The sequence below is a fragment of the Artibeus jamaicensis genome, unplaced genomic scaffold (genome assembly GCF_021234435.1).
Source record: "Artibeus jamaicensis isolate MK-2021 breed Jamaican fruit bat unplaced genomic scaffold, CSHL_Jam_final contig_452, whole genome shotgun sequence".
NCBI classification, from domain to species: Eukaryota; Metazoa; Chordata; class Mammalia; order Chiroptera; family Phyllostomidae; genus Artibeus; species Artibeus jamaicensis.
The window spans coordinates 16,010,626-16,036,922 of NW_026521837.1; the positions used below are offsets into that span (position 1 = coordinate 16,010,626).

The 26,297-nt window shown below is 38.8% G+C and overlaps 2 protein-coding genes across 2 annotated transcripts in view; one reads left to right on the top strand and one right to left on the bottom strand.

Moving 5' to 3' along the window:
• Positions 1-12,958, bottom strand: part of ADH6 (alcohol dehydrogenase 6 (class V)) — a 62,369-nt gene extending 49,411 nt beyond the window's left edge. The window contains exon 1 of the mRNA XM_053666404.1: positions 12,923-12,958. The gene's annotated coding sequence lies outside the window, so the exon portion shown is untranslated. The remainder of the gene's footprint in view (positions 1-12,922) is intronic.
• Positions 12,909-20,189, top strand: LOC128627581 (all-trans-retinol dehydrogenase [NAD(+)] ADH7-like; the record flags this gene model as incomplete). The annotated part of the gene is made up of 3 exons (XM_053666341.1): positions 12,909-13,166; positions 17,629-17,763; positions 19,893-20,189. Coding segments are annotated over 3 exons (690 nt in total), but the record flags the coding sequence as incomplete, so codon positions are not given.
• Between the last annotated feature and the right edge of the window lie 6,108 nt (positions 20,190-26,297).

The window sequence follows — 26,297 nt, forward strand, 5'->3', positions numbered from 1 at the left end:
AACTATATGCCAAGAAATTGAAAAACCTAGGCAAAATGGACAAATTTCTAGAAAAATATAATCTACCAAAACTGAATCAAGAAAAGCAGAAAGCCTGAATAAACCAATAACAGCTAGTGAAATTGATGCAGCAACCAAAAAAACTCCTGGCACACAAAAGCCCTAGAGCAGATGGCTTCACAGGTAAATTTTACCAAACATTTAGGGAAGAGGTAATTCCTATCATTCTCAAATAATTCTAAAAATTCAAGAAGAAGGAAGTATCCCAAACTCATTATATGAGGAGAGTATTATCCTAATGTAAAACCAAATAAAGATACAACAACAAAAAAAGAAAATCACAGGCCAATATGGTTGATAAACACAGATGCTAAAATCCTCAACAAAATATTGGCAAACTGGATCAAGCAATACATTAGAAAGATCACATGTGGTGAAGTGTATGATTCTTCCCAGGGATGTAAGGATGGTACAATATTAGCAAATCAATGAACATAATACATCACATAAATAAAATAATAGATAAAGTTCATATGATCATATCAATAGGTGCTGAAAAGCATTTGATAAAGTATAGCACCCACTTATGATAAAATCACTCAGCAAAGTGGGAGTAGAGGGAGCACACTTCAACATAATAAAAGCCATGTATGAGAAACTTACAGCCAACATCATCAGGCAAAAACTAAAAGCTTTCCGCCTGAGATCAGGCACAAGACAAGGGTGTCCACTTTCACAACTTCCATTCAACCAAGTATTGGAACATCTAGCCACAGTGACCAGAGAAGAAAAAGAAATAAAACGTGTCCAAATCAGAAAGCAGGAAGTAAAACTGTCATTATTTCCAAATAACATGATAGTGTACATAGAAAACCCTATAAGCTCCAACAAAGAACTACTCAACCTAATAAGTGAATTTGGCAAATAATGGATACAAAGTCAATATTTAGATGTCAGTGGCATTTTCGTACACCAACAATGAAATAGCAGAAATAGAAACTAGGAAAAAATTTCTATTTACTATAGCAACACAAAAAATAAAGTACCTAGGAATAAACTTAACCAAGGTGGTAAATGACCTGTACTCTGAAAACTACACAACACTAAAGAAAGACATTAAGAAAAAGACAAAAAAAACCCCACAGCATATACTGTGCTAATGGATTAGAAGAATTTTTGTCATTAAAATATCCATACTACCTAAGGCAATCTATAGATTCAATACAATCCCTATTAATATACCAATGACATATGTCACAGATATACAACAAATATTTGAACAATTTATATGGGACCATAAATGACCATGAATTGCTTCAGCAATTTTAAGAAAGAAGAACAAAGTAGGTGGCATCACCATGCCTGACATCAAACTATGTTACAAGACCATGGTAATCAAAACAGTCTGGTACTGGCATAAGAACAGACTCACAGGCCATGGAACAGAAAAGAGAGCCCAGAAATAAACTGATGTCTCTATGGTCAATTAATATTGACAAAGTGGGCAAGAACATAAAATGGAGTAAATATAACCTCTCCAATAAACCATGCTGAGAGATCTGGATAGCTACATGCAAAGAAATGAAACTTGATCACCAGCTTATACCATACAGAAAAATAAATACAAGATGGATAAAAGACTTGATTATAAGTTGCAACACCATAAAAATTCTAGAGTAAACATAGGCAGAAAAATTTCAGATATCCCACGCAGCAATATTTTTGTCAAAATATTTCCTAGGGCGAGGGATATAAATGAAAAAATAAACAAGTGTGACTATATCAAATTTAAAAGCTTCTGCATGGTGAAGAAAACATCAGCAAAATGAAAAGGGAACCAACCATATGGGAAAATATATTTGGCAATGATACCTTGGACAAGGGTTTGATCTCCAATATATATAAAGAACACATATGAATGAACACCAGGAAGACAAACAATTCAATGAAAAATGAGCAAAAGGAGAGTTCAGGCCAACATGCAAGTGTAGGTAGAAACCCTTCACTTCCTCATACAACCAAAAGGAGTACAACAACAAATCTAAAAAATAACCAGAAGTGCCAGAAAATCAAACTGCATGAAACTCTGACAACCAAAGAAATAAAGAAACAGTCGATCAGACCGATCTGACCCGTAGGAGGGAGATAGGCAGCCCTGCGGGCAGAAAGAACCCACAGTAAGGTGGTGGACCACGAGGGTGGGGCTGGCTGAATGGAAAACTGAGACTCAGAGCTGGCTGTACACTACGTCAGGGGTGTCACGGCAAGAGAAACTCCCAGTCTCACATGCAACCTTGTTGGAAAGTAGGGCTAGAGCCAAACAAGAGAGCTGCATTGTTCCCTCTCTGACCCCTCCCCACTTGCAATGCCATAATGCAGCAAAGAGGGTTGCCTGACCCTGGTGAATGCCTAAGGCCCTGCCCCCTTACAACTTAACAGGTATGCTGAGATAAAGAAATATGGCCGGAATGAAAGAACTGACCAAAACTCCAGAAAAAGAGCTAAGCAAGGAGGACACAGCCAACCTACCTGATGTAGAGTTTAAAACACTGGTAAATGGGATACTCACAGAACTGATTGAGCTTCTGAAAGCTCAATCACAAAATGAAAGAACAAATGAAGGCTACATAAAGTGAAATAAATAAAACATATTTAGGGAGCCAACAGTGATGGGCAGGAAACTGGGACTCAAATCAATAATTTAGAACAAAAGGAAGAAATAAACATCCAACTGGAACAGAATGAAGAAAGAAGAATTCAAAAAATGAGGAAAAGCTTAGGAACCTCTGGAACAACTTTAAATGTTGTAAAATCTGAATTACAGGAGTGTCAGAAGGAGAACAAGAGCAAGAAATAAAAAACTTACTTGAATAAATAATGAAGGAAAAATTCCTCAATTTGGCAAAGAAAATAGACTTCCAGGAAGTCCAGGGAGCCCAGAGAGTCCCAAAGAAATTGGACCCAAAGAGGAACACACCAAGGCGCATCATCATTAAGTTACCCCAGATTAAATATAAACAGAGAATTCTAAAAGAAGCAAGAGAAAAGGGGACAGTCACCTACAAAGGAGTTCCCATCAGACTGTTGGCTGATTTCTCCAAAGAAACCTTGCAGGCAAGAAGGGGCTGGAAAGAAGTATTTTAAGTCATGAAAAGCAAAGACCTACATCCAAGATTGTTCTATCCAGCAAAGCTATCATTTAGAATGGAAGGACAGATGAAGTGTTTCCCAGATAAGGTCAAGTTAGAAGAGTTAATCACCAAGCCCTTATTATATGAAATGTTAAAGGGACTCATCTAAGAAGTAGAAGAAGATCAGAAACTCCAAACAGTAAAATGACAACAAACTCACAACTATCAACAACTGAACCTTAAAAAAAATACCCCAACAACAATGAAAACAAAAACTAAGCAAACTGGAATAGGAACAGAATCAGAGGAAATAAACATCACATGGAGGGTTTTCAGTGGGGAAGGAAAGGGGGGGGGAAGAACGGGGCAGAAAAGTACAGAAAGTAAGCTTAATTGGTAGGCATAAAATAGTCAGGGAGGGGCTAAGAATGGTATAGGAAACAGAAGTCAAAGAACTTATATGTACAACCCATGAACATGAACTAATGGGGGGGAGAATGCTGGATAGTTGGGGGGTGCAGGGCAGAGTGGGGATAAAGGGGGAAAATTGGAAAAACTGTAATAGCATAATCAATAAAATATACTTTAAAAAGTTACAAGGAATAAGGAATAAGAAGCTCAAATGGTAGGTAAAAAATAGACAGGGGGAGGTTAAGAATATTATAGGAAATGGAGAAGCCAAATAACTTATTTGTATGATCCGTGGACATGAACTAAGGTGGGGTAATACTGGTGGGAGGGGTGTGCAGGGCAGAGGGGAATAAAAGGGAGAAAAAATGGGACAACTCTAATAGCATAATCAATAAAATATATATTTTAAGAAATGACCAAAGGGCCTGAACAGACAGACACTTCTCCTAGGAGGACATACAGTGGGCCCATAAACATATAAAAGAATGCTCAACATCACTAGCTGTCAGAGAGATGCAAATGAAAACCACAATGAGATACCACTTCACACCAGTCAGAATGGCCACCGTTAATAAATCGACTAACAAGAAGTTCTGGTGAGGATGTGGAGAAAAGGGAGCACAAATACACTGTTGGTGGGAATGCAGACTGGTGCAGCCACTGAGGACAACAGTATGAAATTTCCTCAGAAATCTAAAAATGGAACTGCCTTTTGATCCAGTGATCCCACTGCTAGAATTATACCCTAAGAACCCTGAAACACCAATTCAAAAGAACCTGTGTACCCCAATGTTCATAGCAGCGATATTTATAATATCGAAGTGGCAGAAACAACCTAAGTGCCCATCAGTAAATGAGTGGATCAAAAAAACTACAGTACATGCACACAATGGAATACTATGTAGCAGAAAGAAAGAAGGAACTCCTATCCTTTGAGACAGCATGGATGGATCCAGAGAACATTATGCTAAGTGAAATAAGCCAGGTGGTGAAAGACAAATATACAATCTCACCTATAAGAGGCACCTAATGAACAAAACAAACAAATGAGCAAAATCGAACCAAAGACATTGAATAAGGAACAAACTGACTGTAACTAAAGGGGTGGGAAGAGGTGGATAGTGGGGGAAAAAAGGGGAAGATTCTAGTCAAGGATCATGTATAAATGTCCCATAGACATGGACGACAAGGTGGGGATTGACTGGGGGAGCAGGGTTGGGCAGGGTAGGGGAGAGCAATAGGGAAACACTGGGACAACTGTAAAAAACTAAATTAAAAAATAGGATAATGGGTAAAAAAATAAATGTGAACACTTGAGAAAATAAATCTGAACCTTTGGTTACTGATGGGCACCAAGTTAATGATAATCCTATTTGCTACTGAACGAGGCAGAATAGGAAGTGCTTTATGATCCTCACCATGATCCCCAGGACACACATTCAACCTACAGATCATTATTCCCATCTTATAAATGTGGGCTGCTGAGGGCATGCATGTTCCAGGTCCTGAACCAGGTGTATCTGACACCACAGTTCTTACTCCTGCAGCATACTTCTCAAAGTCCTTCCTGGTGTGTTCTGTCCAGAGAAAATTAGAGTTCCATGGGTACTTTGAGATTTGCACATTTCTTTGAAGACTGTTGGAGATTTTTGGAGTGGCATCAGGCTCACAGCTTTAGGAGATTCAGTACCCTGGGAGATTTGGCCCCAGAATTTCATGGAAACTGTGAAAAGGTTTGCAAGAGGTAGTCAGCTGGTAATTTCTGCAAACCCAAAATTAGGACCGACATGCTATATTATCCAAATGACAGTGAACTTTTTTAGCTCAGCTTTAAAAAAAGTTACTTTCCAAGTTGCAGCTTTTGACATGTATATCATTCAATCAGTTCTCCTTGAGAAGGGATTTAGATCATAAAAATTTATAGAGATGTGAAATCTCACTCAATAACACTATTTTTTGTAAAACTTTGTTTTTTTATATTAATGTCATAAAAGGTTGTGCCAAGGCCTTGAGAGCAAGTTCTCCAAACGAGTATTTTTGTGTTTGTTCTGGCACTGCCTATGTTGGTACTCTTTTGCCCTTGTCCATAAGTAAACGACTTTTCATTGCTGAGACAAACTGGTTTCTTTGGTTTAAAGATTGGGATGCAGAATAAAATGTGCCAATTTCATCAGTGTTTGCAGCTAAAACAATGGCTCACACTCAAGCCTCACAGACTGGCAGTACTTTCACCTGGTGTATGTAATTTGGCTACGAGTTAGAATAAATAACTCTAACTTCCAGCTCTAAATTAGGTGTAAATATATGTTAAATTGGACTTACTGCATTACTATACTACACCAAGATTTTCCACAATTTATTTCATCATTTTTATTATTATTTACGTTTGTTTATACACATCGGTTACATATTTTCCTTCATAAATAGTGCTGTGATGACCTCTAATCTATATTAATATTTTTTGAATTTAATATTTCATTAAAGTAGAGTTTTAAATATAGAACTATAGGGTGAAAGGGTTAAAATAGTAAGTAGGGTACAAAGTTTTGGCTATGCAAGATGATATGTTCTGGAAGTCTAATGTACAGCATGGTGATTATAGTTAATATTATATTGTATAATTGAAATTTGCTAAGAGATAAATCTTCAATTATATCTCAACACACACACACACAAACACTACACCATAGTAACTAGATAGAGGTGATGGGTATGTTATTTAACTTGATTGTGGTGATCTTTTGACAATATATACATATATCAAAACATCAAGTTATATTTTGTAAATATGTACAATTTCTATATCTCAAAGATATCTCGAAAATTTGCGAAAAATGTGACTACCTGCAGGAAAAAATTCTAATTATTCTGATAAATACTGCAAATTATTTTTCAAAAGTATTTATATAAATAACATTGCCTTTTCACCACCCCTTTGACACTATTTTGTACTCTCTGTAAGTAAGAAATCAGTATCGACTTTCAGTAGAGAGTTATGTCATTATTTTCATTAACAAGGCCTTTTTATAGCAGAGGAGAGCAACCACTTAGTGATATATTCATTAACTTGAATTTCCCTACTTATGTTGTTTGCACAAATCTCTGGGTGTGAGTGTGGTGTGCTGGAGGGCAGGAGTAGTAGGAGAGGATGGGTGCCTTTCTGCTTTCCTTATAAATTTGATTAAGCATTGTATGTCTCAAAAATGTTTACATTTGTCATTTTTAAAAAATATATTTTATTGATTATGCCATTACAGTTGTTCTATTTCCCCTCTTCATACCCCCTCCACCCTGCACACCCCTCCCCCACCATTCCCCCCCTTTAGTTTATGACCACATGTCTCAAGTTCTTTAGATTCTATATTTCCTCTACTATTCTTACCCTCCCCCTATCTATTTACTACCTACTGTCTATGATATTTATTTTCTGTACCTTCTCCCCCCTTCTCCTCCTCCCACTCCCCTGTTGCTAACCCTCCATGTGATCTTCATTTCTATGTTTCCACTCCTGATCTAGCTGTCCTCTTAATTTGCTTTTGTTTTAGGTGTGGTTGTTAATAACTTGAGTTTGCTGTCCTTTCACTGTTCATATTTTTTATCTTCTTTTTCTTAGGTAAGTCCCTTTAACATTTCATATAGTAAGGGCTTGGTGATGATGAACTCCTTGAATTTGATCTTATCTGAGAAGCACTTTATCTGCCCTTCCATTCTAAATGAAAGCTTTGCTGGATAGAGCAATCTTGGATGTAGGTCTTTGGATTTCATGACTGGGAATATTTCTTTGCAGCCCCTTCTTGCCTGTAAGGTCTCTTTTGAGAAATCAGCTGACAGTCTGATGAGAACTCCTTTGTAGGTGGCTGTCCCCTTATCTGTTGCTGCTTCTAGATTCTCTCCTTCATTTTAATCTTGGCTAATATAATGGTGATGTGCCTTGGTGTGTTCCTTCTTGTGTCCAACTTCTTTGGGACTCTCTGAGCTTCCTGGATTTCCTGGAAGTCTATTGCCTTTGCCAGATTGAAGAAGTTCTTTTTTTTATTATTTGTTCAGATAAGATTTCTACTTGCTCTTTCTCTTCCCCTTCTGGTACCCCTATAATTCGAATGTTTGAGCATTTAAAGATGTCCTGGAGGTTCCTAAGCCTCTCCTCATTTTTTTTGAATTCTTGTTTCTTCATATTTTTCTGTTTGGTCATTTTTTCTTCCTTCTGGTCCACTCCCTTGATTTAAGTCCCAGTTTCTTTCCCATCACTATTGGTTTCCTGTGCATTTCCTATCATTTCCATTAGTTTAGACTTCACGTGTTTCTCTAATTTGTGGCTAAAATCAACCAGGTCTGTGAGCATCCTGATCACATGTTTTGAACTGTGCCTCTGGTAAGTTGGCAATTTCTTGTTCACTTAGATTTTTTGGCTTTGGGGCTCTGAGTTCTTCTTGAGCCATGTTTTGATCTGTTTGTGCCTGTTACGTATGAGGAGTGGAGCCTTAAGTGTTCACCAGGACAGGCCACCCAGGTCGCTGGTTGGTGAAGCTATATGTGGGAGCAGGGTCAGAGAGGGAGCAATAGTGGTCCCCTCTGCTGCTTCCCGCTTCTGGGGCCTGCCTGGTGTGTCTCACTGCTTGCTCCTTTGCTGGTTTATCTGTGCGCAAATGTGTGACTGCAGTCAGCCTGCCTGCCTTACCCCTTCACTGGGTCCTCCCCTCACTACCCCACATCTGGGATCTGCCCTTTGCTGCCTGCACATCTGGGTCAGGGGATCTTTTTTGCCAGACGGGCTCCGCTGCTGGCTCTGCCCCTCTTACCAGTCTGGCTGAAGGGTTCGTTATTGTCGGACTCCCGTATTGTTCAATTTTCTGCAGTTTGGCTGCATTTTTTTTTGCTAAAACTTTGTTGTTTTTAGACTTGGTTGTGCGAGAAGGCACAATGTTTCCACCTATGCCTCCATCTTGGCAGAAGTCCTACTTTTGTCATTTTTCAGTAAGCCTTTTTCCTTCAGACTCTGGCTTAAATTAGTTAAATTTGGAAGATTTAGTTACTGTTTCTCAATACACAAAATTTTCATTTTTAGATTTCTTTATGACTTATTATTCTTAGCATAAAACTTCCTACATGTTCCATATATTTGATATTTAAACCTTTATTGATTGATAAAATAGTTTATTTAAAAAGTAAATTTTGCCCTGGCTGGTGTTGCTCAGTGGATTGAACGCTGGCCTGTGAAACAAAAGGTCACAGGTTTGATTCTTAGTCAGGGCACACGCCTGGGATGTAGACTAGGTCCCCATCAGGGGGCATGTGAGAGGCAATCGATTGATGTATTTCTCACACATTGATGGTTCTCTCCCCCTTTTTCTCCTTCCCTTCACCTAGCTCTAACGGTAAATAAATACAATTTTTAAAAAAACTAAACCTCAACTCTTTATGTAGTTGGAATTTGTGTGGAATTGTAGTGTGCGATTCTAATTTCAACAATGGACTACAGTACATTCTGACCCATCACGTTTTCCTGAGAAAGACTGAGGGCAAATATTAGTGGCTTGAGTCATAGATGGCTTTCAACCATCCATCTGTTTATAGCATATGAGTTTTCATATTAATCTCTTTGTAAAAGAGCCACACAACCATCTACAGGGGCTCTGCTAGAATATTACTTTAGTTGACAAGTAAGATAAGGGATAACTCATTTTGTGTCTGAACAAATTATTTACAATATTTTATAGGACTCCTTGACAGATTTGCACATGAAAAGACAGGAAGAGTATCTTTCTCAGAGATATCTCTCCCAGAGTATCTCTGGGTCAAGGGATCTTTTTTGCCCGACCCGCTCCGCTGCTCAGAATATGACAGTCTCAGCAAAACCACTGAAGGCTAGTTTCTGAGTATCTCCATAACTTAATTTCTTCTTCTGTAACATGAGAAGTTTTAACCTGCCTAACTCTTAAGACCTAACGAGATGCAAAAACTGGGCTAGGTGAAAAAAAATAAGGATACAGAAATGCAAAACCCAGACTGAGTCATCTAGGTACTCCCAGTCTATTACACTTCATGACATTCAAGGTTCCCTTCATCTTTACCATGCTAATTTTTAATTCCCTCCCCTTTGCTACATGTTATATAGCACTTAAATATTGGCTTACATTCTTGCAGAAAAATCAGCAGCATCTTTGGTTGTATAAATTTGCCCTTGTGGATAAATGATACAAAGATGATAGTTATGTTAATTTGAAACAATAGTACAAAAACCTAATTTAGTGAAATATTATGTGACCACAAGCAAAAAAGGCAAAAGGCTGTGGCTCAGGTCTAGTCCAGCTCTGCTTCTCAGGTGCCACGTGGCCATGGATCGATCATTTGGGCCACATTTCTCATATATCAAACATGGTTGCACACAAGATGATCTCTAAGGATTACAATTCTAGTCTTCAGTGAAAATCATCCTGGTCAAATTAGAATGTCAAATTGTCCATATTTTTATTATTTGTGGAATCTGTATTTGTGAAGACATACTTACAACTCATTATAACTCTCATCAATTTCTTAGGTTATTAAATGCAAGGCAGCTGTGTAATGGGAGCTGAATAATCCCCTTTCCATTGAGGAAATAGAAGTTGCCTCACCAAAGGGTAAAGAAGTTTGTGTTAAGGTAATGAGCCTTAGATTACACAAGCCTAACGTGTTTAGCACACCTATATTGAGTATATCATCATTGTGAGGATGGATTCTTAAATAAAGAGATACTTCCTGACTTTTGTATATTAATTCTGTTACTGGTTCTTGTTTATTCTTAAGGATCTTGTCACACTGGATATTAAATTTATGACTTTATTCATTAAAAACTACTAATCTGCTCTATTAAAACTATTGTTTGTTGACATGCTTCTGATTTAAAAAAATGTTAGTAATCATGACTAATAACTTTTTAAAAATATTCTAGAAGTCAGATAGTATTGAGATTACTTTTCCCCCAAAATGAGAAACTCATCTGTGCCTGGAGAATGACAGCTTCCTGGAGTGCTTCTCTGAATCCTTTAGATATAGCCTAACCACTAGTTTGTTTACCAACTTATTGAACGAGCCTAACCACTGGTAGGTGTTGCTACCAGTCCTTCTTTGATCTTCTCCTGTTACCTGTGTGCTATAGTTAACAGATTTTGCTTTGCACCTACCTTTGTGCATGCCATTCCCTCTACCTTTCATTAACAGAGTTTTAGGAGGGCCTGGCTCTACAAGTCTAGTTTTGTGTTGGCTGCATGGTAAATATGCATTCTGTTTTCATCATAACAACACCAGTTTACTTTACAAAGGCACTTAGATTCAAAGTAGGGCCAGAGGCAGCATTGTTGTAAACCCCTTGATGTGAAGGATCATACACGATGCTTAGTATTAGGCTCAGAATCTTCTGTGAGTTTAAGACTGTGTTGAGCGGTTTAAACAAAAATTTATTTTCTCACATTCTGGAGACTAGAATCAAGTTGCTGGCAGGACTGGATTTCTCAGGTCTGTGAGTGAAGGGTCTATTCCAGACAGCTCTCCTTGGCCGTCTTCTCATTATGTCCCTTCATATCATCTTCCATGTATGTCAGTCTTTGTGTCTAAATTCCTCTTTTTATAAGGACACCAGTAATACTGGATTAGGGTCCACCCTAATCACTTTATTTTAACTTGATTACCTATGCAGAAACCCTATGTCCAAATAAGATCATGTCCTGAGGTACTAGGGATTAAGACTTCAACATATGAATTTCGGAGTGGGGACATAAGTCTCTTGACTAAGCAGATGTTACGGACTTTCTTCTGCTGTCCTCATTACTCATCTTGACCATCTCCAATAATTCTCCACTTACAAGCCAAAGTAATTTCATAATGCATAAACCAGACCATGTTAGTTTTTTCCCAGAAATCCTTCAGTAGTTTTCACACTTGGAACAATATCATGTAAGCCAGCCTGACTTGCCTCTTTTAGCATTTACAAGCCTGCTGAGCTGCTTCTGCATGAAGACCTCTATACATGCAAGTCTTACTCTCTGAGGCACTTATCTCCTGAGCACTCCTGTGGTTGGTTCCTTAACATCACTCTCAGTTTGAAGTCACCTCCATGCTCAGAGAAATTCTTGTTTTTCTGTCCACTGCATCTAAATAGGAACTTCTTCCATTTTTCAAGGAAACATGACTGCCTTATTAATAGTATGTGTCCCAACTCTCAAAGTTTCACGTCTTTAGTGTTACTCATTAGACAATAATCTCCAGGAACCTACACAACACGTCTCCTTTATGCACTACAATACTTCTTTATTTAATCTCTAGTAAGCCCCAAACGGTGGTGGCTATGAAGTGTGATATTTTTAATCATTAAGGAACTGTACCTCTCCTTATATCCCAGGCTCCCCTCTGAAAAGTGATAGTTTCTTAACCCTCCTGTCACCCTACCTCTGAGCCTTTGAGTGGATCATGGCGCTAGTCTCTGCTAACCCAGCAACAGCAAAAATCAAAATACCAATAATCAAAACCAACAACAGCAACAAACCAACAAATTTTCTTCTTTTATCCACCTTCCTGTTCTAAGGAATAGGAACTAGAAATTAATATCTATAGTAAATTTTCCATATCATTATTAGCAAAGAAAGCCACAGTCTAAAATAAGTGTTAAACATATATTATTTAAAAATATTTTCTTACCCTTTGCTATTGCTTTTCTTCCCTGTTATGATTCCCTTAGTATTCTTTAATAATGGTCTGTGTCACCATTCCAGAGGTCTTCAGGACTGGTCCTCATGGGCTCCTGGGAGATAGCTTTGGGCTCTTCAGAACATCCTGCCTGATGCAAGAGTCTTTGTGTGCCTGCAACCTGTGCTGTGCCAGACAGTTTATGTGAACACTGTGGTTTATGGTGAATGGAAGCCTGGGGCTTTGAGCCATCAGCTTGACTTCTGGTGGTGCCAGGGTCTGAGTGTTGAGGTCAGTCATGGGAGTGCTGTATGCCTGCATCCCCCCAAAGAAACCCTGACACCAAGACTTGAGTTAATGTTCCTGGTTGACAAATATGTGTTGTCATGCATTGTTCCTGAGAGAGTTAAGCTCTGTCCATGGGACACCGCCAGGAGAAAACAACTGAAGTTTGCACCTGGAGAGATTTAAAATATACCTTGTAGGTAAAGTTAACAGGACTTCCTGTTGGCTTGCATACAAGGTAATGGAGAGGGAAGGTCATGAATGAAGAAAATTGGAGTGAGCACAAATATGTTCGAGGGGCAGGCAATAAGAAAATTAAGAGTTCAGTTTTATACATATTCAGCCTAAGATACCTGTGAGATATCCAAATAGAGGTCTCAGGTAAGGAGTTGGAGGAAACACTTTTCTGTCCACAGGTAATCCCAGGTTCTCACCTGTGCTGTCTTTGGCCTGAGAGGAGTTGGCTTTTCAGTCGTCATAGGCTGTAAGTCAGCTGGTGCTTCCAGGATCATTGGAATTGACCTCAACAAAGGCAAATTTGAGAAGGCCATGGCTGTAGGGGCCACGGAGTGCATCAGCCCCAAGGACTTTACCAAGCTCATCAATGAGGTGCTGTCAGAAATGACAGGCAACAATGTGAGCTTCAGTTTTGAAGTTATTGGGCGTCTTGATACAATGGTAAGAACCAAGATTAGGGGAGCCACACAATACACAAGCTATTTAATCACACCAGGTAAAACTCATTTTCCATAGCTTTATTAACAAATAACTGTGGAAATAGCTCTTAGGTGAAAACTGGTAATCATGAAGCCATTTTTGCTGAAAAAAATCAAAAGCCTATGAGCAGGTCTGAGCGAGCAGGTCTGAGTGACCAAAGTGTCCCATCACACCAGTATAATGTGATTGGCGTTCAAAGTAATCAACTATCTAAACAATTTTTTTGTGTGTTCAGTTCCTTCTGCGTGTACGGGAATGTATTGGCAAAGGCAATCCCACCTGTTATACTTTAGCAAGCCAAACAGCACAAAGTGACTTCCCAAAGAGAAATAAGGACACCCAGGGGGAAAGAGACTATTCCAAATTGTCAGTCTCTTCCCCCAAATCTGTGATGGAGCCCACTTCTCACTCTTTACACCTGAGTTTCATTTTGTCTGAATTCCCTTGGAGCAGGAGCCTTCAACTTCTCAAACATGGCTCCACTGTGGCAGCCAGCAGCCCCAGCCTCCATGTAGAACCAGGTGCAGAGTTTCAGGATAAGGAAGCCCCAGCCTGGGGAGGGAAAGGAGACTTGGAAATGTGAGACAAAACCAATCCTGCTCCCCTGGCTGGTGTTGCTCAGTGGACTGAGTGCGAGCCTGCAAACCAAAGGGTTGATGGTTTGATTCCCAGTCAGGGCATATTCCTGGGTTGTGGTCCAGGTTCCCAGAAGGGGGTGCACAAGAGGCAACCACACATTAATGTTTCTCTCACTCGCTCCTTCTCTTCCCCTCTCTCTAAAAATAAAAAATAAAAAAAATGAAAAAAATCCAATCCTGCTCATGACTGAGTAGAAGATTTGATTCACTTTAGTACCATTGGTAATTTATGAATAATTAGTCTTTAATTTACCATTGCTATTATACTCCTTTCCTAGTGCCACTTACAATTACTCTATACCAGCAAATAGTATTCTATGTTGTATGTTTACAGAGCCAACATGCAATATTGGATATATTGTTAGTGCCTGTTGACTTACAGGTAATATACTGAGGAATATTTATATCTGAAAAATTCAACATCTCTTACTACAATCTAGCCACTAGTCAAAAAAAATACAGTAAGTCCTCATTAAATGTTCTGTATAGGTTCTGGAAACTGCAACTTCAAGTGGAAAGACATAACAAAACCAGTGTTATTGCAGGCTAATTGATATAATCAAGAGTCAAGTTATTATGGCATATTTCTGGTAACAGAAAACATTACCAAAATTCTAAATAAAGACTCAAAACATGTATAATATTAAACACTGAAATAAATGTGAAATGTGAATACATTTTAAAAAGATTAATAAAAACAAATAAGCTAATTATTTTCCCATTGGTTTATTCCAATTTAGGGTCTCAGGTGCCCATAGTCCATCCTGGCAGCTTGGCAGAAGGTGGGTCACACCCTGGTCAGGGTGTTCTTCCAATAGAGGGCACTCACAAACATACACAGAGCACAATGCATACACACCATTCACCTTAGAAGCACATCTGTGGGACATGGGAGGAAACCGGAGTCCCTGGAAAAAATCCACACAGACACAGAGAGAACATACAAAGTCCATAGGCACAGACATTGGCCCTGGCCAGGAAGCAATTTTTTTTCTTATCAACATTATAATGAGGGCCAAGATGGAGACATGGGTAGAAATACTGTACCTCCTTGCACAACCAAATTTAAGGACAACAAAGATTTAGAAACAAAAACACAACCAAAACAGACAGAAAATTGAACTGTACGGAAGTCCGACAACAACAAGCCATTCATCCAGACCAGTAAGAGGGGTGAAGTCAGCTGCCAGCTGAGAGGGGTGGTGGCAGGGAAAAGCTGTGGCTGCTGGACCGACCCAGGTGTGCAGGCAGCAGATGGCAGATCCCAGGTGTGGGTGGCAACAGGCAGACCCAGTGAGGGCACAAGGTGGCTGGCTGAACACGGTCACACATTGCCATGCAGATAAACGAGGCAAAAAAAAAAAAACAACCCAGCATGAGACTGATTGCGAACCCAGGGCCCCAGTGTGGGGAAATAAAGCCTAAAAGCACCAATTGAAAAAACTTTCAGGGGTTGAGGTGCCAGGAGAGACTCCCAGCCTCACAGGAGAGTTGGAGAGACCCACAGGGTCCTAGAATGTACACAAGCCCACCCAGCTGGGAACCAGCACCACAAGAGCCCAATTTGCTTGTGGGAAGTGGCAGAGGGGACCAAAATCTGAGAGAGAGCTGAACAAATGCCATTTCTCCTTCTCCGATCTGCCCCCAGTCACAACCCAGGGACTAGATTGATCCGCCCTGGTGAACAACTAAGCCTCTGCCCCTCATATGTAACTGGCGCAAATAGACCAAAACATAATGGCTCAAGAAGAAGAACAAATCAAAGCCCCAGAGTCAATACTTCTAAGTGACAAAGAGATAACCAACCTATCAAATGCACAGTTCAAAACACTAGTGATCAGGATGCTCACAGAACTGGTTGATTATAGTCGCAAATTAGATGAAAAAATGAAGGCCACACTAAGTGAAATGAAGAAAAATGCATAGGGAACCAATAGTGATGGGAAGGAAACTGGGACTCAAAATTAATGGAGTGGACCAGAAGGAAGAAAGAAACATCCAACCAGAAAAGAATGAAGAAACAAGAATTCAAATAAATGAGGAGAGGCTTAGGAACCTCCAGGACATCTTTAAACGTTCCAACATCCTAATTATAGGGGTACCAGAAGGGGAAGAGGAAGAGCAACAAGTGGAAGACTTATTTGAACAAATAATAAAGGAGAATATCCCCAATCTGGTAAAGGCAATAAACTTCCAGGAAATCCAGGAAGCTCAGAGAGTCCCAAAGAAGTTGGACACAAGAAGGAACACACCAAGGCACATCATCATTACATTAGCCAGATTAAAATGGAGAGAATCCTAGAAGCAGCAAGAGATAAGGGGACAGCCACCTACAAAGGAGTTCTCATCAGACTGTCAGCTGATTTCTCAAAAGAGACCTTACAGGCAAGCAGGGGCTGGAAAGAAGTATTCCAAGTCATGAAATGCAAGGACCTACACCCAAAATTGCTCTATCCAGCAAAGCTTTCATTTAGAATGGAAGGGCAGATAAAGCGCTTCTCAGATAAGGTCAACTTTAAGGAGTTCATCATCACCAAGCCCTTACTATATGAAATGTTAAAGGGACTTATCTAAGAAAAAGAAGATAAAAAAGATGAACAGTGAAAGGACAGCAAACTCACAGTTATTAACAACCACACCTAAAACAAAAGCAAACTAAGAGGACAACTAGATCAGGAGCAGGATCATAGAAATGGAGATTACAAGGAGGGTTATCAAGAGGGGAGTAGGAGGAGGAGAATGGGGGAGAAGGTACAGAGAATAAGTAGCATAGACGGTAGGTAGAAAATAGACAGGGGGAGGGCAAGAATAGTATGGGAAATATAGAATCTAAAGAGCTTGTGACACATGGATAAACATACTATGAGGCAGTTGATGAACTAAAGGGGATGAGTGGGGGAGGAGTGTGCAGGGTGGAGGGGAATGAAGGGGGGAAAGGAAACAACTCTAATTAATGGCATAATCAATAAAATATGTTAAAAACAGTATAATGAAACAACATTGAATGAAATGACATGATTAATGTATTTGTTGTATTAATGAAAATCCAGATGGATGAATGACAAGAAAATGTAGGGTTAGTTTCAGAGATGCCACCAAAAAAAAAAGTGACTCCCTTGTTTCACATTTTAGTATTTTATTTAATTTTCACACTAAACTTAAAAATTAAATTAATTGTTTTAGTATAGTTAATCTCATTGAGTTTAGATCAAATGATTTTCCAAGGCTTATCTGAAATAGTGGTATTTGTCTGAAAATTTCACAGAAATTTCCCCTGAGCTTTGATCCATGACACACTAAAAATGCCATGAACACTGACCACAAGAATTTCTGCTGTCTGCCTTAAAGTACAAATATATAAAAAACTAAATTAAGACTAGAATTGTGTTGAGAATTTTATTTTTTAAGATTTTTTATCCTCACGCAAGGACATTTTTTTTTTCATTGCTTTTAGAGTGATAGACAGACAGAGAGAGAAACATTGAGTGGTTGCTTTCCTGTACACACCCCCAACCAGGGAATTGAACCTACAACCCAGGTATGTGCCCTGACTAGAAATCAAACTTACAACCTTTTGGTCTATAGAACAACACTCCAATCAATTGAGCTACACCAGCCAGAGTTATGTTGAGAATTTTGAAACAAAAAGCATGTGGGCCTAATTTAGCCTCATGACTTGGAATCTTGAACTAACTACTAGAACTGTGAGAGTATATAGGCACTTATGAGCCCATGAGATATTATGAGACAGAAGAAACAAATACCCTCTTTCATTTTAAACTTAGGTTGATGTCCTCACATCCTGCCACATGAACTATGGGTCTAGTGTGGTGGTAGGCACTCCTCCATCAGCCAAGATGCTCACCTATGACCCTATGCTGCTCCTCACTGGACATACATGGAAGGGGTGCATTTTGGAGGTAGTGTGGCAGAGCCTCTGGCCCAGGAAGGCTGCTTTAACTGTTGCTATCACAGTGAGAGAAGCCTATTATCTCATCATATGCCCCTTAAAGTTCTTTGTTCCAAGGATTGGTATGAAGTGATCTAACACGAGACTGTGACCACAATGACACAAAAGATGATTGCCCATCCCTCCTCACCTTGAGTTAAGGCTAATATTGGTGGGCACATTTTTAATAGTAGCACTTGCAACTCAAGTTTCTCTAAGACCTGAATGATAGGGATCAGCAATCTTTCTATGGGAATGATATTAGGGGACAGGAATGTTGATTAAGTCCATTTTCTCAATATGTGCAAGAACATGTATGAAAAATAGGATTTATTTGCTTCACTTAGATTGTCACTGCTTCCAGGAATATTTGCTGGAGCCTCCACATCTTCAGATCTACAACTTTTGTGTGTCCTAGGGCTCAGTCCTCAGAACTTTTCCTTACTTACATGTATTTGCAAGGTAATCTCATCTGGTCTCATGGCTGTAAGTTTATATCTTCTGCCTAGACCTCCACCTGAGCTACAGACTCATGTACCCAATTTCCCACCTGACATATCCACTTGCATAGTTGATAGACGTGAAAGCCTAACCTGTCCCAAACCTCTCTTGCTGCCACCACCTCCACCCCTGCCCCCAACTTACTCCTCCCCCAGTGTTCCCATCTCAGTAAATGATGGCCCCATCTTTCCCACTGATCAGGCCCCAAACCTTGGATTGCACTATTTCTCTCATGCAGTGAATAGTTCAGTGAATCCCATTGGCCTTATCTTCAAAGTTTACCCAGGACCTGACCATTTCTCACCATCACTTGTCCCCATCAGCTCCTTCCTTTGTCATAGTAACTTCTTAAATGGTCTTCCTGCACTTGCCCTTGTCCCCTAAATAGAACATTCCCCACAGAGCAACTAGAGTATGACTGTTTCAGAAGTCAGATTAGGTCATACCTCTCTCAAAATTCTCTAATGCAATGATTTTCAACCAGTGTGTGTGGCACACTGGTGTACTGCAAGAATTTTTAAAACATGCAATACCTGACTATGTAGTCAGAGGCACTGACTTCTTTTCCCTTAGACTGTCAGAAAAATGACAATGACCAACACAATAGCTGTCATATAACAGAATTGGTTCTTATTGGACATGCTGCATAAGAAGGTTGCATCTGATTAGAAGGTCTTTTTTGGTACCAGAAATCCTATATATGAGTACAAGGAGCTGATATTTTAAAAAGTCACTTTAGAGCAAAAGGGTAGGTAATTACTATTATTACTTTTTTCTTGTACATCTGTCAAAATTATATCTATATATTTTTTAGATAGGTACTTCGGGGTGTGCTGCAGAATTTTAGTAATTAGTTTATGTGTGCCATGATAGGAAAAAGTTTGAAAATTGCTCCTCTAATGGCTGCTTTTCCTGTTCAGAAAAAAATCCCCAAACATGCACTGGCCAGAGTCTCATATGACCTGGCTCTCTGACCCCAGCTGCTACTCCTGTTCTCACTCTGCTCCAGCCACTCTGGCCTCCGTGCCCTTCTCACTTGCCAAGTCTCCACCTCAATGCCTTCACATTTACTCTGCTCTCTCCCCAAAATGTTCTTTCCCAAGATTCCTGCCTAGCTCATTTCCTTTATGTTTTTGTACAAATGTCATCTAATCCAGCTGGCCTTCCTTCAGCTTTACAAAATAGCATCCCCTCCCTGCTCTCCACCTGTTCTGTCCCTCCAGCAGGGCCCATGACCCTTACTCTATTTTTCTCCTCGTGCCATCCTGGACAAAGTCCTCTGCATTGGGTTGCTCATGTCAGTCTCTGCAGTAAAGTGAGACGGTCCCCATGCTTCCTGCTGGCAGGGGCCTGGTATGTTTTACTTTGCTATATTCCCAGCCTGGTGCCTGTACGCTCAATAGATATTCACGGAATAACTGCATTTTATTTTTAATATCCTGATAATTTGTACTCTCCCGACATCACACAAATAGTCAAAGTGAGGTGTCTGAACTTATATCTCTTATTGTTTGTGTGTCAGTTCAAGTCATTTACCTCTAAGGAGCCAGCCCTAAAGAACCACCTAAGTACCAAGTAGCCTCTCATTGTGTTCCCCAGATAACAATGTGGGAAGAGAACAAGCTTCAGCCTCCCACTGGGCCTCACCCCTGTCCCTGTGACCTTGAGGAGAGTTGCAGCTGCAGATGCCCAGAGGGCACAAGTGGGAATGGCAGGGTGGGCAGAGGAACTGGAAGCAACAAACCAGAGATAATCTTTTTCTCTAAAATAAAGAAGTCACTCGTAAAAATGCAACAGAAATTTGGAGCAGCCAGAAGGAGATATGAGGTCATGAAAGGTTTTTTTATGGGTTATTTTTTTTGCCTTTCGGAGAACAGGTTATTGGTGTGTGATTGAGAATAGATTCTTAGAATGGAAGAATAGCCTATTTGTGTGATGTTGAGAAGAGTTCAACATGGGGAAAAGGTAAAAATGCGAAAGAGAGAAGATACAAATATAATACACATAAATATTATGTAATAAAGACTAAAGAGAAAATATGTGTTTATTTACAGGTTGGAAAAGCAGAGATGATGTCCCAAAAATAGTGACTGACTTCCTAGCAAGGAAATTTGATCTAGACCAATTGATAACCCATGGTTTATCTTTTAAAAAAATCCAGGAAAGATTTGAACTGCTCTATTCAGGGCAAATTTACCTGGCTTTTTATGGTGATTTTGTCTTCATTACGGAGGCTACTTCTAAATTTTGATACTTATAAATGTACCCATTTCTCTTGCATTTTATTTCTGATCTTTGTATTGTTGATGCTATTACAGATGGCCCTCATTATTCCCCTGTTTCTGATTTTTTACCCTTGCAAGATTTATACAGCTGATTACTTTTTTAAGACTTAGTATAACATTGTCCTATATTAACTAATTTTTAAAAATCCTCTGGGCCTTGGTTTTCTACACTGGATTGATTTCATTATAGCTATTTTTATTTCATTATAAAGATGCTAACTTCTTCAAGTAATGCCACAAAATTTTCTTTACAGTTGCCAAGTGCTTTTTTAAATGTGCTTTCTTTCATTCTTTAAAGGTCACATGTTATTTCTCCCATTTGTAGTTGAACAAACTGAGACTGTGAAAAACAAATCAATAACTTGCTAGACCTTGTTGAGGCAGCACCAGGATGCAAAATCAATGCAAAGCCTGTGTTCTTCTCACCACACCCCGAATTCCTCTGTCCAAGCCCAGCAAACATGGGCGTTCTTGTCACTACTCTTACTGCTTCTGAGGGTGGAGCAGGGGTAGATGTAGAATATGGAAAATTCACACAAATGTCAACTGGGATGTTGGGAAGAGCAATCAGAGAGCCTTCTACAAAGATGACATGAAATTTTACTCACTGGGGTCTGTTAATATTTATTGAACAACTGTGATGTGCCAAAGATTTGGGTTTCATTAGCAAAAGGAGCTCTTGACCTGAGATCCAAATTCTCAGTAAGTTTTCCCCTGAGTGCTTTTTCAACGTTGTCTCCTGTCTCTACAACTGTTACAGACTGCCAGGTCATTGTATTGTGAACATACATTCAAACTTTTTTGAAGCAAGAAAACAATGGGTTAGACTATCAAAACAACCTTCACTCAGTTCAGCAAAACAAATTGGCCAGTTTGACAATAGTTACTAACTAATGCCCAAAGACACAAAGTCTGCTCTCAGAAATTTGCTTCCAGTATCCCAAGCTGACCTTTATACTTGTAAACCTAAGAGCTTCATTTTCAACTGCTTCCTGCCTAGCTTCACTGGAGTGCTATACTTGCATTAACTTGACCCCAAATGATTCCTCCACCAGTAACTGTTATCTTAGCAAATAATGTTACATTTCTGCTTTTACAAACAGAGCATCACATTTGATTTCTTTGGTATTGCCGACCACATGGAAACTGATGCCGAGCCCCGAAGATGCAAATCCCAGGGTCTCCTCCCTTGCCTCCTCTATTTCCCAGAGCATTACCTAGTTCAGGTCTGTGTTGTGTGACGGTGACCTGCAGCTTCCCTTTCACACATCCCTCAGCTGAGACCGTGGAGCTGCTTCATAAATACAAGCAGGAACAGATGATTTGGCAAAGATATAGGATCTTTGTGAAATAAATATTTACAGTTGTATGAGTAACTTGGAATTAGCAGGGAGTTTGGGTCAACAATATTAACATTTCAATATATATTTTCTAAGGTTGTAATAGTACTTTTTTCAAAATATTTTATTTATTTACTTTTTAGAGAAAGGGGAGGAGAGGGAGAAAGTGAAAGAGCGAAACATCAATGTGCATGGGATACATTGAAAAGTTGCCTCTCACACACCCAGAACTGGGAAACCTGGCCTGCAACCCAGGCATGTGCCCTGACTGGGAATTGAACTGGCAACCTTTTGGTTCACAGGGCAGTTCCTAATCCGCTGAGCCACACCAGTCAGAGCTAAACATACATTTTGAAAAATACATATGAGGTCTGTCTGGAGAAAGTGCAGCCATTGTTAATATAACAAGAACTCTTTGGGCAACATTGATTTGTCCTGGCAGCCAAGAAAAGTGGACTGCAATGTGCATACATAAACAATAACAACTTCACTGTACTAGTCAGTGGGGGTGGTAAATGCTGTTGAGTGATCATGTATACTGTGTGGTCATCACTTTCTAAATGACTGAGTGAGTAGAGCAATGAATCTGCATCAAATTTTCTATTAACTTAAACATTTCTCTGCAGAAACTATTTGGATGATTCAGAAGGCTGCAGCTCTGGGCAACTGGTGATCAGCAGCTTCATCATGGCAATACGCCTGCTCATGCATTGTAGCTTATGTAGAGCTTTTTAGAGAAACATCAATTCACTCAGGTGACTCAGCCACCCTATGGCCCAGAGTTGGCAACTTGTGACTTCTGGCTTTTCCCAAAATTAAAATCACCTTAGAAAGGGAAGAGATTTCAGACCATTGATGAGATTCAGAAACATACTATGAGGCAGTTGATGGCAATTGGGAAAATGTGTGAGGTCCCAAAAGCCTACTTCAAGGAGGACTGAGGCATTATTGTCCCATGTACAATGTTTCATGTATCTTCTTCAGTAAATGTTTCTATTTTTCATATTACATGGCTGGATACTTTCTGCACAGACCTTGAGTACTTGAACTTTTATATTAGAGTAGAGATTTTTTAAAGTGTTTTATAGGAACTAGTATAAAGGACACAGGGACAACAACTAAGGGGGGTGGAAATGGGAGGGAGGTGGGCAGCACTGGGGGGGTGGGCTGGGATGGGAGTAAAAGACAGAAAACTGTACTTGAACAACAATTAAATTAAAAAAATAAAATAAATAAAATAAAAAAGTGTTTTAACCAGCTTCTATTACTTAGAGCAGATTTAGCATGTAAAGATGACATATATACTTCTTAAAGTAATATTCATTATAGTGAATATTATAAATTCAGTGAAATGAATTGAGGGTGGTCTTTACAAAATTGTAAACATTCTTTTTGGGATTCAATTGTAAATAGACATATTTTAAAATCCTTGTTGTAAATTAACTTGTATTAGATTTTAAAATGTCATAGACAAGTTGGTTAGATTAGGAAAGCAGTACGGAATTTGAAGGCCACATTTTCAATGATTAACTTTAAGTTTATCATTGCACAACTGGGTGGACCTGAAACAACATACCATCAGGGTGTACGAGGCTGTTGCCCTGTGCACTAATACTGCAGAAATGATGCCTTTTAATAATACTACTTCAATACAAAATTGCAGCCAGAATCACATTGCAATGTATACCACAATGTTCAGTTCAATAAAGTAGAACTGTAAGTCCCTAAGGCCCTGTGTGCTTAGTAATGACTCCATTTAGCAAAAGGTGTTTTTAATTTGGTATAACTGAACTGGGATTGCTATTTATCATGTCTATATATAATTTAATGTAAATTCTTTTTTTAAAGATTTTATTTATTTATCTTTAGAGGGGAAGGGAAGGAGAGAGGGAGAGAATATCAATGTATGGTTGCATCTCGTGGGTCCCCTGCTGGGGACTGGCCTGCAACCCAGGCATGTGCCCTGACTGAGAACCGAACCACAATCCTCTGGTCCGCAGGCCCATGCTCAATCCACTGAGCTACACCAGCCAGGGCTGGTGTAAATTCTTAATGAAGTTTCAATATTTTATAAACTGTTTTGTGGTGATATAGTTTGTTTGAAGAGTCAATTTCATTTTTGCTATTAAACTTTTATTGGCTATGGATAAAGTATTAAAGCACCTGAAAAAATATATAAAATACATTATAAGGAAAATAAGCAAGGTAAGCAGAAATAGGGGTTTCAATATAAGGTTGTAATATAGCTTGGGCAGTTCTGCCTTGGTAGATTGCAAAAACTTCATGTAATTATGAAACACTTTTGCACAATGAGTATTTCCCAATGAATAATGGCTTGAACCCAAGGGTGAAAGATTTTCTTTTTACCAGTTTGTTGATCTAAGCTTAATCTAGGTTTGTGGGAAAAAAAAGAAGCTGAAATACTTGAAAAGTATATGGAATTTATTTCCGAAGTAACTTTAGTATCAGTGAAGTTTAGCTATGGGAATCCTCAAAGCACTTACACATAGTCACAATTTATAAATATATATATACTCTCCAGCTAAGAATCATTTGAAGACATTTTCCTCATCCATTAGCAATGTTTGTAGTTAGAAACCTAGGACCTAATTAATGCAGCAAAAACTGCCCCTACCACCCTCCTGCCCAAAGAATTTTTGACTTGAAAAATAAAAACCAATTAATGTTTACTTTTTATCTGAAATTTCAAAAAAATTACATAAAGATATATATAAATATAGTTACATCAAAAGAAATAAATCTAATAAAGAATAAATATTTATATTCTCAGATCACATTTTTTGAAATGAGCTCCACTTTATGCCTAGAGCTTCCTATAAATTCTATTTTTATAAATGTCACATATGTCACAGTTTTATATAATTAATATTTGTTGTAAAACTTTGTGGAATCAGAAATTACTTCCATCATGTTGCCAAGGAAACCTGCCTATAAAGTTTTATTTATTCTTTTTTCCCCCTGATTATTCTTTTGGAATATTTTGGAAAATTAAACAATTTCATGGTCAGTAATTTTAATTGTGAAAGTACAACTGAGAATCATAATAGTATCTGATTCTTTTATTTTTAGTGTAATACCTTTTAATAGACATTCAAAGTATATGATATAAAGTGATAGTTTGACATTATAGTTTCGAATAAAGCCACTCCTCCAATTCATTCTATGCTTCTAGTTATAAATTATGATGTGGGACAAATTTGAACTGTGAACTGTGTTTGGAAGCAGCCCAAATGCCCATCAGTAGATAATCAGATAAAAAAAGCTGTGGAACGTTTACACAGTGGACTACCACTCGGCCATAAAAAAAAAAAAGAAGAAGAAACTCTTACTTTTAGTGAGAGCATGGATGGACCTGGAGAGTATTACACTAAGTGAAATAAACCAGTCACAGAAAGACAAATATCATATGATTTTATCTATATGTAGAATTTGATGAACAAAATAAACTACAACAAACAAAATAGAAACAGACTCATAGCTGTCGGAGGGGAGGAGGTAAGGGAGCTAGGTGAAGAAGGTAAAGGGGTTAGGCAAGCCAAAAACATAAAAAACCCAAACCTCATAGACAACAGCATGGGATTACCAGAGGGAGGCAAGGGAGGGTTAAAAGGTGATCAGTAGTGATGGAAAAAGGTAATTCACAATATATATATATCATGTGTCATTTTTGTAAAAGTCAATTTCCCCATATTGTGAAAAGAATGTCATTAACTTTTTGCTCCAGTTGTTTCATTAAGTGATTAAACCATGGGAAATATCTTATTTTATTCTAACTATGTTCTCTAATTGTAGAAAGAGAAAAATGAAGAAAATGGGCTATTTCTCTATAACGTAGGTCTATTTCAGAGGCTCAATTAGTCCCTGGTGACCAGACTGAGGACATTCACAGAGGAGGTCAGGCATGGTCCTTTGACATCAGTGCATTGGGTAATATTTGTAGGAATAATAAGAGTCCCTAAAAGGAGAAACAACTAATCATTGCCTGATGTCTCCCCACCTCACTTAGGAGACCACTAATATGAAGTCTCTAACTTCAACCAAGAGTATTTATTTCATTTTTTAAATTTACACAGTAAAAATTTCCCCAAGAGTCCACGTTCTACTACTTTGTCCTAAGAATAGCTGGGCATTTTGATCTTACCCATTTGGATTAACTCTCTAAGTATTGGGAATAGCTGCCCAGATGCTCCAACTCTCTTGTGTTTTAATTTCCTAACTCATGTCTTATACCACATGTGCACTCTATTCTCAACCAAAAGACAGAAGGATCCTGTTAAAATACCTGTCAGATCACGTCATGCCTCTGCTCAGAACCTTCCTGTGGCTTTCTATCTCAATTAAAATAAAAACTGTAATCT